The sequence below is a fragment of the Synchiropus splendidus genome, chromosome 5, assembly GCF_027744825.2.
Source record: "Synchiropus splendidus isolate RoL2022-P1 chromosome 5, RoL_Sspl_1.0, whole genome shotgun sequence".
NCBI lineage: Eukaryota > Metazoa > Chordata > Actinopteri > Syngnathiformes > Callionymidae > Synchiropus > Synchiropus splendidus.
In genome coordinates, this window is record NC_071338.1 from 32,258,404 (window position 1) to 32,274,336 (window position 15,933).

The 15,933-nt window shown below is 46.0% G+C and overlaps 1 protein-coding gene across 3 annotated transcripts in view; it reads right to left on the reverse strand.

Moving 5' to 3' along the window:
• The window catches only part of LOC128758686 (RNA polymerase II elongation factor ELL2-like), a 59,501-nt gene that overhangs the window by 17,357 nt on the left and 26,211 nt on the right, over positions 1-15,933 (reverse strand). For all 3 annotated transcript variants that reach the window (XM_053864905.1, XM_053864902.1, XM_053864903.1), the window contains exons 3-4: positions 8,921-9,199; positions 8,682-8,729 (exon numbers count right to left, since the gene is read on the reverse strand). In XM_053864905.1, the coding sequence (XP_053720880.1) occupies positions 8,682-8,729; positions 8,921-9,058 (186 nt within the window). In that variant the 5' untranslated portion in view covers positions 9,059-9,199. The remainder of the gene's footprint in view (positions 1-8,681; positions 8,730-8,920; positions 9,200-15,933) is intronic.

A 15,933-nucleotide genomic window follows, 5' to 3' on the forward strand; every position in this document is an offset into this window, starting at 1 on the left:
TTTGACTCAGAGAACATGAAGCAGTCAGACTTAATTAATTGAGCTCTGCGTGGAACCGTATTCACTGTGCATAACATGGAAATAATAACAATACAACATCTGGTTATTGTTTGGTTGACAACTAACCGTCACAATTAGGAGATTCAAGATTAAAGATAACATTCATGAATTTCATTTTTTGTTGCCAAACCACGGAAATAAACACATCAAGGGTGACCTTTATTTTGTGCAACTCAAACGTCAGCACATTAAGAGCGTGGGAGACACTACGGAGCCTCTGGAGAGAACTATGAAATCCCAAATCATTTTTGTTGTGACTTCCAACAGCAACTTGGTGCGCAGCGTGGATGCTCGCAGACTATCCTCATGGACTGTGACGGCAGTTGGGCAGCACTTGTTGGACTGCGGCCAGTCATGTCTGCTCCGATGACCACTGCGCCCAGACATCTGCCCGGGCTGCAACATTCCCGTCCCCACAGGCCTGCAGCTCCGTTTTCCACAGAGAGGCAGCCGAGTCAGCATTTTCAAAGCGTAACTGACCATGAATAATCAATAATTTATAGTTTTCTTTTCAAGTCAGGGATTCACAGATTTCCTTCTGGCCCACTACAATCCAGAGAGATCGCAGGGAAACAACAAAAACGTCTGGCAGATGAAGCTACAAATGAAGAACAAATGAGTGCCCATCAACTGTGGAAAGTTTCAGCCAACGATTTCAGTCATGTTCAGTGAACCAGACACTGAGAGGTGAGGGGAGAAGCCTGAATCTGACAAGTGCAAATTTATTGTTTCAGCTCACACCACAGGAGGAGTCATCCCTGAACCCGCTTACCCTCCTCTCATTCTCATTCTAATGGAGGCAGGAAAGAGTTAACATCAGCCTGTGTCTCTTCAGGGTGTCACTCTTGTGTGTTTATCTGCTTTTCTTTCATTTGCAAATTCACTGAACTTTTTGCTTCCAACTGTGAATCCTTTTAAGTCTTGTAAAATGGGTCCTTGGGGGAGCAAGCAGCGCTGACTCTTATATAAGCACACGTCATTGTTGGTGACGCATCGCCAAACTCAAGTCAAGCAGGTGATAATGTGCAGGAAATCACTGGTGAACCATTTTGTGTCACCCAGCCTGGCACCTAAATGACATCCAACGTACACCCTACCCTTTAAAGCTGCACCCCGGTGAGGGTGGAGGCCAGACAGAGAGGTATGAGCGCTGACTGGCCTTGATTCGGGAGCAACCTTCAGACACAAAATCCTTCAAGCAGAACCATCGCTGCTCTGGTCTTCCATGCTTCCAAATCGGCAGAGTACAAGTCGCTTGTGTGTGGAGTTCCCTGGTGCTTATTTGGGCTTCCATCCTGAACTCCGGTTTCCTCCCTCAGCCCAAAAATGCTCAGAGGGACATGAGAGAATCTGCAGAAGTCTGCGTGTGTGCATGACTGGTCAGGAGTAAACAGCAGAAATGAATCATGAATACAGCAGGGTACTAACTCAGACATCCGGAATCAATTCATTTCACCATGGACACTTCAATTCAATTCGAGATTCAAATCGACCCTGATTCAGTGAGGTATATTTAACTCGATAAATACCAGTTTAGCTTTAGTATGGTAAGAGATTCTCAGAGAACATTGCTACAAACCACCCAACTTGGCGCATTATTAAAAAAACATTACATTCTGGTTAAAACAACAGGGGGTTCCACACACAGCAGAACAAAAACAAATATTCAAGCATTTTAGAAATTTTAATTGGGCCATTAATCAATTAATTTTTAACTCAGTCCACATCACAGACGGCGTTTGTCGCTCCGCTCCGGAACGCGGCTGCATTTAAACCGCGACAGCCAAGAAACAATCTCGGATGTAAACACAGTTGACAAATGTATTCTTCAGCACACGGCTGACATTTTCACCTCTGTATGGAGATCACTATCACCGTATAAATTTGGCTGATCTGACTCGGAGATATTTCAACTTTTCACCTCGGCTCCTTGTGCAAGGAAACAGTCGGCAGCACAGAGACGGAGTGAGGGAACCAGAAATACGAGAGATGACTATCTTTCATCTGTAGCTACATGCTGTTGTGCAATAGAGTCTTGTGTCCTGGGGGAGTCAGAGACGAGCTCCATCCAAGACTCTCTCAACAACTGCAGGTCCTTCTGTCAAAATCTTTTACTAAATAATGTGCACATGAAGATGGGGGTGTTCCATCGGTCCAGCAATCCTGGTTATTCACTGTGTCACGGTTTAGAGATGCCTTTATCTCACTGGGCAACAAGTTTATTCTTGAATATTGGACAATACTCAAGAGTAAACTAGAGGTTTTGGTGGACCCAAATACCGGGGCAGAACATTCTTCCTGTGCTGCACTTATCAAAGTGTAAAGTCTGTCATTCATTCAGGAACAAAAAGCGTGAGAGACTGCTGTCGGTGCAGAGGGCTTAGGTTTCCTGTGAGCTGTTGGTTGAATGCGGGGTCTGGTGGTAGATCTCATGCAGCCTATTGTTTCCACATCCTCTGCCGTCTGAGTAATTGCCCTCTGAATACAGGCCGCCTTTTGTTCTGGCCTCTTCGGCTCCAGAGTGGGGATGTCATGGCACTATGTCCCCTCCCTCGTCGATAGGAGGAGGAGGAGGAGGAGAGTGAAACCTGTCGCCGCCACCCCGTCTCTTATCTGCAGGTGGGGAGTCTTAATGTGTCGGGTGCGGCTGAACACTCATGCATGTGTGTTGATCCGGTGTCAGCACAGAGGGAGTCCGCTCCAGCTCCTCTCAGTGGGGTGCCATCAGCATTAGCGCCACTCACACAGCTGAAGGGGATGTCAGCCAGAGAGGAGCCATCACACCATCCTCAACCCTTTGCTGTATTTAACAATGACAACCAGAGGTCCTCCAGGCTTTGTACATTAATAAATTATCATTGGTGGATGTTGAGGGGGGAAAACTAATCCGTTAAGATTGAAACTGGAGCCAAGATATTTTCAAGTTCCACATCTTCGTCTTATTTTCCCAATACAAAGTCATCTAGGATCCAAGCCGTCGCACAACTGCCTGCCTGTGACTGAAGCTGGTCAGCATTGCTCCAAAAATCCATCTCACTTAAACAGCGAGTTTGTGTCCCGTCACAGTTTCGGACGCCTGAATTAAGTCTTGTTTAACTCAGTGGCACCAGAACAGAAGTCGTTCGCAAACACAAACACAGTCATGCCCACGGCTCAGACGGAGGCTTCACTCAGCCTCATCACACCATAACAAACTACTTTTAATCACCTCATCGCAAACAAAAGAGCTGAATCTTTCCCAGGGCCACGAGTTGACGCATGCATTCAAGGCAAGCGCCCAGCACAAAAGAGAACCCCACACAAACCACAATGTGTGTCTGTGTATCTGCGCGAGACCAGACACCGGGCAGCAGCACGGAGACCATTAGAGAGACACCAAGATTTTATGTAGTACGGCGCTCCAGTCAGTCAGTTAAAGCTCCCAGCTATGCGGCGTCGCCTCTCGAACGCTGGCGCTGGGTGATTTATGTGGTTGCTCTAAGTGGAAGACAGTGCACATAATCAAGCCCGAGCTTGTAATCACCTTTCATTCTCGCTCTTCTGCAGTTTCACAGAGAGACAGGAGCCTCAACACCGCTGGAGAAAAGGTTGGGAACAGAGAAAGCATCGGGGCGATGCAAGATTCCCTCAGGTTTTGCAAAGCAGTGCCAAGAACAATAACTCTCTGGCAGGTGCCCGAGGCCCAACTGTCAACCTCAACAAATTGTGGGTCAGTGTGCCTCAACAAAGCCCCTCATACTGCCCCGAGCCTGGTGGGTTCAGCAGCGTCCTGTGCTCAGAAGCACTGGGTCTGTCCTCTGACACATGCAGAAAACAAGTGACCTTTCACGCCTCATTACATTTTTGCATTGACGAAGGAATTGGATTGGGCATCGTCTGATTGTCTTCACAAGAAAAAGTGAAATCTAGTCGTGTTGTTCTGACCGGCCTCCTCTCAGTACATCCAGCCACGACACCCTGGTTGGGTACCTTTACAACTGTACTCAGTGACTCAGGAGGACTCCAACATTAACTATTCTGACGGAATCCTACTCTACAAAGTTGGAAGTCACCATCATTTTAAGCCAAGCTCCGGTCCTCATAGAGCCAGGTGGTGCAGGTTTGGTTCCTTTCTACCACGCACACAGCTGAAACAAGCAGCATGAGACGGACCATCAACTGACGACACTCCAAAGATTGGTGGAAAGGTGTCCTCTTGACCGGTTGGGACAGAAACCTGCACCTCTCGTGGAACAGTTTGGACACCCCTGGTATACCCTAAGCACAAAAACCACTCACCCGTGACAGCCTGCAGCCTGTAGAACCCCGTGCGCTGTGTAGTCCCGCCTCACCTTCCCCACTTATGGCAGCAAAACATCTGCTGTGTAACTTACGTGAGACAAAGTTGGCATCCGACAACACTTGCAACAAGATAATCACCTCATGGATGTAGGGTCTCAACATGCTTCAACACAAGGGTACACCATTTAAAGAGCAAGTTTGACAGGGTGTGGTGAGTTTTCAGGGCTCACAATCCCACACTAAGCGACTCGATTGAATGTAGCCATCAGACACTAAGGAAATAGAAGAATGAATTCATTTACCCGGGCTAGCTGGCCAACCTTTCTGAGCTGGAGCCCCGCTACATGCTAACAGTATGTAAATATTCTGGAGCTCCACCAGACAGTGCACTCTCACATGAAGAGTTCATCATGGGCTTTACAGTTATGGGTTCTGTCTTTCAGAGAAAATAAAACAAATACTGCTGATGCAGTTAAAAACATCCCAGTTACGCTGTTTCACCAATTAAACAACTTATTTACTTGCCACGGACTGTTTCCGCCAGTCACATCGTGTCCTGCATCTTCAGTCGAGTTGCCACAGGGAAGATTTCACACTTCCTGCCCAGCGCCGGCTGGAGAAGTCCTGGATGAGATCCACCTCCCCAGGCAGTCTCATGTCCAGCACCCAATTCCGCTTCACTTGAGTTTATATCTCTGATTTTTTAGCCAAACAGACTTTGACTCGAGGGTCTGGCGAGTGATAGCTCCCTAAATCACGTCAAAATCTTGACACGACATGGTGTTAGGAGTCAGAGCACAGTCAACCATCAGAGATTTGGAGGAGAGCAATGGCTTCCTCAGAATGGAGTGGTGTTACATATGGACTGAAGGACCACAGGTGACTTGAAGTGACCAAGAAACCGGCAGAGAGACAGTTGAGTCCCTTTCATGTGCAGACTGTTCCCTCCTGTTCAGCTTCACTCCATTAGCCACGCAGTAGGAGCATTTCTATCATGCCGAACACAAACAAACCCTGAAGGCAGACAACAACAACACATCTGGACCGGCCGTTATGTCGGAGGCTGGGAGGACCTGATTCATTTTGGGTGATCGGTGCATGGTGACAGCACACAGCCTGCATTCCCCTGCTCATTGTTATTCAAATCAGAGGAGAGCGCACACAATCAGGGGGCTCTAGGGATCTGAGCACGGGCTGCCTAAACACACAGATGGACAGAAAGCCAGATCTGAAAAAGGCACTTGTATAGACACCAACAGCCAAGAGTGTCGTCTCCCGCTCTTTAAGGCACACGCAAGGCAAACGAACAAGCAGCAGCAGCGGACAATGTCGGCCCTCTGGGATCCCCTGGGGTCCTGCCAGGCGACAGCTCGATGGGCAGAAGCGGCATGTCAGAATAGAGGAGGTGGGCTACGAATGCATCAGGCCTCAAGACCATCACACGTTTGAGCACACAACTATGGGAGAAGCAAAAACTGGGCCGACACTGTAATCAGAAGCATTATGACTCTACAATTATCTCAAAGCACTTATTTGGTTCACAACCTTAACTGCACCAAGTGATGCTCTGCAACAAGTTCCTCAACACTGAGACAGTCTGGTCACCCAAACTCGCTGTGATGAAATCGCACCGTGGTATGGACAAGAGCTGAAGTGTTCACATGAGCTAAAGAAAATCTTGAATTTTAGAGAAGTGAACTGACTTTTAGCAGAAGCAGAGCTACACACTCAATGATCCACATTGGCAGCTAATATAAGCCATGGTGATTTAAAAGTAGGGACAGTTGAGGGTTCTCCCTGTGTGCAGCGTGCTTAACAACATGCAAACAGATGTGAGGACCAAGGAGAAGAACCAGCCGCAGAAGATGTCGGCAAAAGCCAGGACTGCACCGGTCGACCGGCCGTCAATATCTGCAATTATGACGTCAAATATACACTGTTTTGTTTTTTTAACAAGATGCCATCGCTATATTCTTAGATGCATGTCGACCAGTTATTGCAACCCTATTGGGTTATTTGTTCCGTATTGTTTTTCCAGGGGGGGTTACACTACATTCTCAAAAAACCCTGAGTGTTAGCATATTCACACCACCGACATACGACCGACCGACAGAGCAAGACATATCATGCTTATTGGTCATTACTGTGCGACAACTGACAGCTCACGACTGTCTCAAACATACAATAAAACACACAAAAACAGTCGAAGACTGAAGGCTTGTTGACATTCTCAAGGGTGTCACGAGACACTGTGATCCGTAGTGCAGTTGTAATGATGACCAAGACTGTACGATTCCACAAGTAAGGTTTACATAACTCACATACAGTGATACTGAATAGCCACAACTGCAGAGGCCACTAGAATCAGCCGTTGAACTAACACACACTTATTCTGCTCTGGACGGAACATCCAGATTAAAGAGAACACATCAACATCTACAGAAAGGCCAACAAACCATTACGGGCAGCGAAACATTCCTATAACAGCAACTGCTTCATCGGAATACAATCATTGAGTCTAACATTCTCACGTATAGTAAATGATTAGATGTGGCAGGACACAGTCCATTTGCTTTTGATGACTCTAAAAATGGCACTAAACAACGATTAAAAGCACCAAATAAGGCACACAGGTCTAACCTGCGTCACCAGGAGACTCATCGCTTGACGTCGGCTAACAAGTGTTGACACTGTGTTTGAGTGTGTGCTTTTCCTCGCTCCCTGTTTTCTCCCTGAGCTCACAGAGCTTTTCCAGTCACCACCAGCCTGACCCAGTGACCCGCAAGCCTCCTGGCATTAGCGTCCCACCTGATCCACAGAGCAGGAACATTATTTCCCCCAAACATCTATGTGGACAGCAAATGAGAATCTGCTTAAACAAATACACACTTTAACAAACTGATAGTGGTGTAATCCACTTAGTGAAGATTAACTGAGGCAGAATAAAGGTGAACAAACACAACAGCACTTATCAAATAGCTAGAGTGATTAAGCCAATTAACAATGTTTGCTGTGAAACTGCAACAACGTTAATTCATCAGGATTAAGAATTATAACTAAAGTGAGAGCCACATGAGCTACCGAAGGGCACAGATCTTCACAGTGTAACTGACACTTCTGAATATAAATTTGAAAAATAGTCCGCTTCAACAAAACAATGCGGGACAATAGCCATAACTAGTACACAGCTACCACATAGGCACAGTAATCCAACCCTGTTAAAAACCCTGTAAAGTAATGTGACAAGAAGAAAATTTACGGATTTACGGTATATGTCTCAAACTCAAGGCTGGTGGGCCAAATCCGGCCCCCATCTGGCCAGCAAGAGCTTTGAATAGCAAGGCGAAATTTAATTCCAATCTAATTCAAAACATACAAAAACAGAGGGAAGTGTCCTGAAAAATGATGGAGAAGGAAAAGTGTTTGATGAAAGAAAGAAGAAAACGGAAGATGAAAAAACAGAAGATTCATGCTAAGAAGGTTACAGGAATTTAAAGGGTGGCTGGCATTGCATTTTCCGACTGACAAAGAAATGCCAGCGTTCAATAAATTTACAGCTTGCTCCGCCTAAGTCTTGGTGCGTGCGTAACATTTCGGCCCTTGGCAGGTTTGCGTTTGACACCGTAGAGTTATGGAGATAAATGTCGCACAGGAAATGTTAAATAAAGACAAATGCTACTTGCAGCTAACAGTTGAATTCAAGAATTTTTATCAGCAACAAGAGCCAGAAATAGAACAAAACACACTGAGGAGTGAGTGCCGTTTTCCTACCCGGTTTTATCACGCACAAGAATCAAAGTCACCTATGTGGGGCAAAGCTTGCTGCAACACGAGTCGACAATACGCCATGAGTCAGGATACCTGACCCAAAACAGCAGAGTTTCATTAAACACATCCAACACAGATGAATTCCACACAGCACAAGTTACAACACTGAAAATGCCTTCAGATTCCACTAGAGCCATTCCACTGCATGCAGCCAGCCAAAATGAAACAGTGAAACATTATGACCACTTCCTTGAGTGAGTCGTGTGTCACTTAAAACTGAAGTCTTGGTTGGATAGTTCAGTGGGTCAACTGACCCTCCGAGTGACTGTTTGATCAGCCGCCCTTCTCTCAGGACAAGCATCAACCTTTCCAGCACTATGACTCATCTGTGACATTCCCTGCATCCAAAACACTCATGATCCAGTTGCTGCTTCACGAGGATGGGAGGGACCCTGAAGACCCTCATGGGCTTCAGTGGCAATGAAGTGATCGGCTGGAGTCAGGTGTCAATAAAACAGCTGATCATGAATGATTCATGGAGAAGAACTTCATCGAGAGGAGAAGTGACTTACCCCCTGGTTCCCTTTGAAGCAGACCGAAGGCTCGCTGGGTGAAGACGCCTGTGGGGAGAAATGAGACGACTGTGAGGCTGAAGGCGAAAATTCAAGTCGGTTCGGTCCAGTTCAGCAAGGTCACACCTCGCTCACAACTTTGCCACAACTGTGAACTTGCTTACAAAGGCAAAAATGCTTCAATCGCAGTCACAACTTTGACAAGTTCGGGCAGAAACGCGCGAAGACAAAACCCATACCTTGTGGTTCTGGAAAGCCTCCAGGGCTCGGATGGCCGTGTCCGTGAGTTTGACGTGGTACAGCGTCCTGTTGGGCCAGGCTTTGTTGCCTCTTCCGCAGGAGAGACCGTACCGCTGCTCCTGCCTGAGCGAAGCCATCGCTGGCTTTTCTGTCCGCAGTTAAAGCAGCTTTGCCCTCAGATCAGCGCTGCCGTGACGTCAGCGCGGGGGCGGAGCCGCGGCGTGTCTGATCACAAGCGTGTGAAGGGTCTCCAGCTTCTCAACATTCTGAGGTGATGTCTGTCAAAACATGAAACGAAACATAAGTGGTTAAGTAGCATCGACAACAGTCATGCTGACACAATTGCTGATCTGGCACCCGGTGGACTCATTTCACCAGTGCAAACTTTCACTCACTGCAAAGCTGGGGACCACTGGTGAGGACACACCTCTGCTCCATCATCCTCCGACTCGAGAACCAAACTCCAAAATACTTAGGAGCCTGTCTCCAACAGGGTCAGGAGTTTCCACACATACATTTCTTGGAGTAGCTGATCCTCATCCCGCCTTCATACCTAACCAAACCCTGTCTGGGTTTAACCAAAGTTGGGTCCATCTTTAGCCCTATTCTGATTTGGATTAGGGCCAAAAGAACCAAATGGGTTCTCTTGTGAAATGTGTCCTACCTGACGCAGGATGATGGCGTCACATCGGGCAGATCTATGATCTGTTTTTGCTGTTTAAATGAGCTGGAGAAACTGGAAATGAAATGTTTCGTGGCACCTTCGATCACACCGAACATTTATACAGTATACAGTATGTCTGTTCCACTTCCTGGTCTGCTGAACAATGCATTGTGATTGGCTGGCAGGTGAGTCACTGCTTTGATTTGACATGGCACCAAATGCTCCACTGAAGACACTTTTTATTTATTGACCAGAATCAGTCCTATACCACTTCCTGGTTTGCCGTCGTTGTGATTGGCTGATGTGTACGGGGTATTTTTTGGTAGTTCTCTGGCTCATTAAAACACTTTCAGAAACCTGATCGCAGTTGCCCAATGTGACATCATCATCCAGCGGCAGGTGGGACACGTTCCATAAGCGAACCGATTTGGTCCTTACACCGAGTGACACCACTTTACCGGGGGATGTTGGTAAAATAAACAGCCGGTTGGCGCTGGATTGTAACTGACGGTGAAACTTAGGGTTGATCCACTCGTACACAGCTCTGTCTGCCTGTCGTGGTTGCCTGTTCAATTTCTTAAATAGTGCGCTCATTTGAATTGAATTTGACACGGGTGTCAAATACAGCTAAATGCTAATAGGCACAATTTGCCAATAGTTGTGTTAAAGCTACGCACATTCACCTGTTAGCATTGGAGCAGCATTACCTGTGGTGATCTTCCATTCACCAGAGGCTAATGTTACAGTTGTTTTCACTGAGGTTGTGGGGTTAAGATGCTGACAAGGCATAATATATACATTGTCTTCAATGCACGTGTTCTGGGGGATCAACCTTGCAGTGACCATCCTATTTGTGACACCACGCCCAAGCAAACACTGCGAAAACCAGCATAGTTGGGCGAGGGAAACTTGTGCCAACTGTGACCCTGGCTCATTGATACTTCAGTATCAAGCAAAAGGGGAAGTTAAAAAACAAAGACAAAGAAAATCACATATATATTTAGATTTTTTTTTCTTCTTTTTTTTTTTTTTTACCAAAAATAGCTCAGTGAAATTGAGTGTCACTGAAAAGTGGGTCAGTTGTGTAAACAATCCCATACAGAAAAGATGCTTATCTCAGGAGTTAATGGGTTTAGTCTTGCTTTTAGCCCAACTTTCTCTGCAGAACCGCGCCACCGCTCAGTCCAGTGGTGAGGAGCCAGTGCCATCTAAACCTGCTGCTTCTCAAGGTCTACATCGGGAGAATGAAAGTGACCACTGTGCCTGAATGGTAGGGCAAGGCTTAAGATAGTGAGTTTGGGAAAGCAGGTGAGCCTGACAAGTAAGCCAATTTAGCTGACTTGCTAAGCTAGTGCTTGAATGAAAGTACGTTACATGAGGGGGAGGGGTTACAGTCGGTCAAGAGAGCAGACAGAGGTCAATGCTGCGTGCTGATCTGTGTCTCATGTTATCCCTGACAGCATGCAATTCTTCCGCCTCTAACATGGTTCATCATGCTAGGAGAGACACCTTTTCCTCCACGGGCTTCTACGGTCCATCTTTTAACAGGCACACAAGGAGAGATTAGCCCATTCGGCCCCTTCCCCCCTCTACCTGGCTCGGCTGTTTGCCGATCAGCATCTGCTACATGGGAGTGGGCTTAAGTACAGAAGTCTCTCCTGGGACTGACGCTTCACACCTGAGAGCAGAGGCTCCCTCTGGACACCTGCGACTGGCAGGAAGTGTGTGCTACCGGTCTCTACTGTTGGAGTGAAGCAACTAAAAAACACTACTCACTGAAGGTACATCACAGACTGGTTTGGTAGACGGATAACCTCAATTCACTATTTGTACTTTCCTTCTTAGCTATAGAACCTCAGCACTGTAAACGCGACGCAGCCTATTGTCTGGTCCGTGAGTCCGTCGCAGCCATTACACATCAGTGTAAAATCCAACGGCCTTCACTGGCAGGAGATGTAGCGCCGCTGTGCGACATTCATATTGGCTTGTGCGAACACATTGGCACGTGTACACACAGACACTGTTATTTTAGTTCAAGCGGAGTGTGGAAAAAAAAAGAGTATGGAAGGATCCAGTCTGGAAACAGACCTGCTAAATCGTTCTCTGGGTGTCGCCAGCAGTTATCCGGAAGACGTGAGGCACAGTTCGCTTCTGTGTGAGTCAAAACAAATGTACGCTTTTTTATTTACACTTCAAATATGGGGGATATGAGGCGAAGCTTGGAGACAAACTTAGGGAGAGCAGATGGTAGGTAAGACAGTGTTGGGCTAAGAAGATCGAAGAAGAAGAAGTCAACCAATGAGGTCCTGATGAATGAGCCCCCTAAGCCTGACTAACTTTTGACAAAAAAAAAATTTAGACCAAAAAAATGCACAATGAGAGGATAAGAAGAGAATCGAGCGTCATGGTGGAAATACGAAGGATTTGTAGGGGACTGCCCTCTGAGGACCTGGACTCCAAAAACTTTCAGACGTATTACAGTCACAAAAAGCACTTCGATGCAGATTGAATTGTTATGTATTTGAATCCTTTGAAATGTAGTGACCTCCCCTCACACTTGAAAGAAAACTCTCCACTACCACGTTTGAAAAGAAAAGCAACCATTATGTTTGGCGCCCCCATAGTCATCCTCACTCTCAAGACGTAGTATAGTGACATTGGGAAAGTGGAATGCTGCGTCCTATACTGACGCCGAAGGCAGCCGTTGCATGTTGATACACTAGGTTTTCAATTGCAGCGCATGTATCCTCACGGCGTAGACAGTGCGTCACATAAAGGAAAGACAGAAGTTGGGGTGAGGTAAGCCATGAGTTGGTGCTTCATTTGTCGCACATGAACAAAGTGTTAATTGCTATTTAAAGCCACTCAACTGGCAGTGACAGTCACTGTGAAGAGCTTCCAAATGTCTCCCTGCACCTTGCGCTTCCCCCGTCACGTGTGATCCACTCTCTCTGCCTGGATCGCCACATGGGAAGGAAAAGGTTTTTTCAGTCCATTGATCCTAACCTTTGCTGCACTTTCCCATCGTGAATATATCATGCCATGGGAGTGAGGATGGGTTGGTTTGTCTATTCCCGCGTCTGCTCCCAGAGCACAACACCTCACTTGGAGTAGCATCTAACAAACCTGCTTTTTTTGTGCCCAATCTTCCTTCACCAGATCATAATTCATGCAGTTTACTAGACAGCCAAATTCCTTGTTTGCAGCCACGTGGGAAGGCTACCTACAAAAGCTGGCGACTAACACTCACACTGATGGATGAAAAAAGGATCGCAGGCCTGGACCACATCAGCAAGTCTGCTATAGAACTCTACCAAAATGTTTCCTGGACTCTAGTCCATGGTTAGAATACCTGTCTTGACAACAGTCGTATGCAACATCCAGACGTATTCAAAAACGTCTCTTTGACTTGTACAGATGCATCAAACAATGGTGAAGTCATAAAAACGTCTTGTTCACCACATTATGATCAGCTAGCCTGAGCTTGGATATTCCTTCATTCATCCTTCATTTTCTTCATAGTCTGAAGGAAGGAATGAAGCATGGACATCCAGTTGACAGCTGAGAAATTATGATGACCAGTTAGAATTGGCCTTTTCCATGACACCTCAGGGTCACATGATGCTAGAGTTTAACTGATCTTATGAAGGACCCCGGAAGAGGTCACCAGTTCAACTTAACATGATCAGATCCATCACTCCCTGCAGCTCACCTCAGAGAGCGATCCACACCAGCAAGATCCAGAAGGTACCCACTTAGAAATAATCATGCTGGTAACGTATTGACAACCACAGGTCAAATGGCAGCAGCCTCAGTTGGAGTTGCTTTAAAGGAACCACAGGGTTGGTGGACAAACAGTTTCAAAGCAAAGAGAGAGGGAAAACAGGACCCCCTCAAGGTCCGCCGATTTCAGAAGCGAAAGAATTTCAAGGCTGTGTGTTACTTGTGAGGCATGTTGGCCACAGATACTGGGCTGTGTCTGTGATCTGCCATGAAGCTACTCATCACACACATCCTCAAGTGAAACGGTGTGATAGGTCACGGTCAGTCGATCACACAGGTTCCTCAGGAAACAAAAACAAGTTGGGAGTTGTTGTTTTGGAATGGGTGTCCATTAAGGTTCAGGGAAAACATTCGACAATATTATTATTTTTTAAAAAAGGTGGGAAAGCCTCAAGGTCATTTTAGAAGCACCTCGCATGCCAGGAAAGTGTGGACACCTCTGGTTTGTTTCACAGTGGAATTTGCATGGATCAGACCCTGATCCAAACCTGGAATAACATGTTGGACTTAAATAAGTGGATACAATGTTTGTGGATCGAAAATTGAATATTTCTCCAGCTGAGGAAGGTTTGTTTGGTCTCCAGTTTGTCAGCAGAGAGTCTGCGAAAACGGTTACAAGTCATGAGAGAAGGAGAGGAAACTGCTTATCCATTTCTACTATCCATTTTCTTGAACTTAGGAGTCGTTTTCATGGAAACAGAAATGATCGAATCTCCTACTGTTTTGAGTCGGCGGCAGGATTTGTTTACACAGTGACGGTGTTGGCACTGGGTCTAGAGTGAGAACTTTTGGTGACGATACCCACTTCATTCATCAGGGTCATCCTTCAAGTTTTTGTAAAAGATTTCTATTTAATACTGTGACTTTCAGATGAATAACAAGAGAGAACAATACTTGCAGTTTTTAATGAACTCAGACAAGGGCGTCAGCACGCATAAAAGCATACATAAAAAGCTAAAAAAAAAAGTGAAGTCACAAGCTAACACAAGACAAATAAATAAATACCCATAATATACAAACAAATATCATAAAAAATGAATAATAGATAAGTAAATACGATTATAATAAATTAGACAAATAAAGAATTTTGTTAGCCTTCTTCCCAGTTTAAAAAGCTTGGGGGCGCTCTCATGCAGTGAGCGTCGCAGGACTGAATAGAAGCGATACACGAAAAGCGCACAACTCAATCATATTGACCGTCTTATATTCAGAATTGTGGGAAAGCATGATTGAAATCAGAATTCAGTCGATCAACCGCAATCATGAATTTAGCATTGTCAGGCCAATGTTGTTCTGCAGCTGTGGCAAAACAACTGGAAGAAAAAAGTCAGACAGGATTCGTGTTTATCTGTTCGTGATTTGTCAAAACAATAAGATAAATATAATAAGAAGGTCCGACATGCTCCCAGAGAACACCGTTAAATTGAGCATTAGCCTGAACGTCACAATGATGCAGGTCTAAAGAGAAGGTCCTGGAAAGCCATTTGTAAAGGCATTTATCTGTGGTCATTATAACGGTAAGTACGGTTCATAATGAACATTGAAACGAAATGTAGCTCAAGGTCAATGTCGTTTTCACCTTCCTTTTAATCACACTTCAGAGCACACAAAGGAGGGCGCCTGGGAAACCTTCAGAGATTGTGCTTTTATAAACGTGGAATTTCAAGTTTCGCACTTCTGTTTGAGCCTCTGCTAATTAGCTAGTAAACAATGAAGAAAGCGAAACGAAAGCTGTAGGATGACACCAGGTCACACCACCTCCAGAGCCAGTCATAGAAGTATGATGTCATTGGAACGGTAATGCCTGATCGTTTTATTAAACTCCAGCGTGTGGCGGCCCTAAAACGACGCTTGGATCGGGTCTACCGAGACTCAGCGGTGATACGGGCTGTTTTACAGTCTTTAAAAGGGAAGCTGAACTTTTCCCATGTGACAACACAATCATGCTTTTATTGCCTTTCACACACGTCCAGAGTTTAGCAGGTAAACACTGGTTGCTAAGCAGACCCAGGTGTCGGGGGTTTTATAGAGATCAGGCCGCTTTACAGCCACCACTTTCACAGCGACTGCAGGTGTGATGGACAATTCCACACATGAAGACGGCAGACAGGCCGGACGAGTGAAAAGCCTCCTCATCATCAGTCCACGGCAGAGACCGGTCAGTGGCGCCAGCTTCAGATTTAGGATCAGTTTCACCACATCTGTCTCAGTAGGCATGAGCCCAGTCATTGCAGTTTGGTCCAGTCAACTGTCTTTTCTATACACGTGTGGCGCAGTGGGGTTAAAGAAAAGTCCCGTCAGAGACCCCACGTCTCTGAGTGAAACTAACCCAAGCCAAATAATTCTTAAAGAGGATACACGCAGCAGGAAAACAGAGCAAACAGTCAGATTGTTCATAAGATATTCTGCATCTGAACCTGGAATTCCCATAAAGTCTTGTCTTGTCCTGACAGCACAAATGAGACAACTGTGGCCCGGTTCTTTAACCGCCTGCCTTGGTCGTGACTGAAGCGGCGCCGGCCACTGAAACACGCTGAAACCACAAGCGCGCGGTGCCAGTGGGAC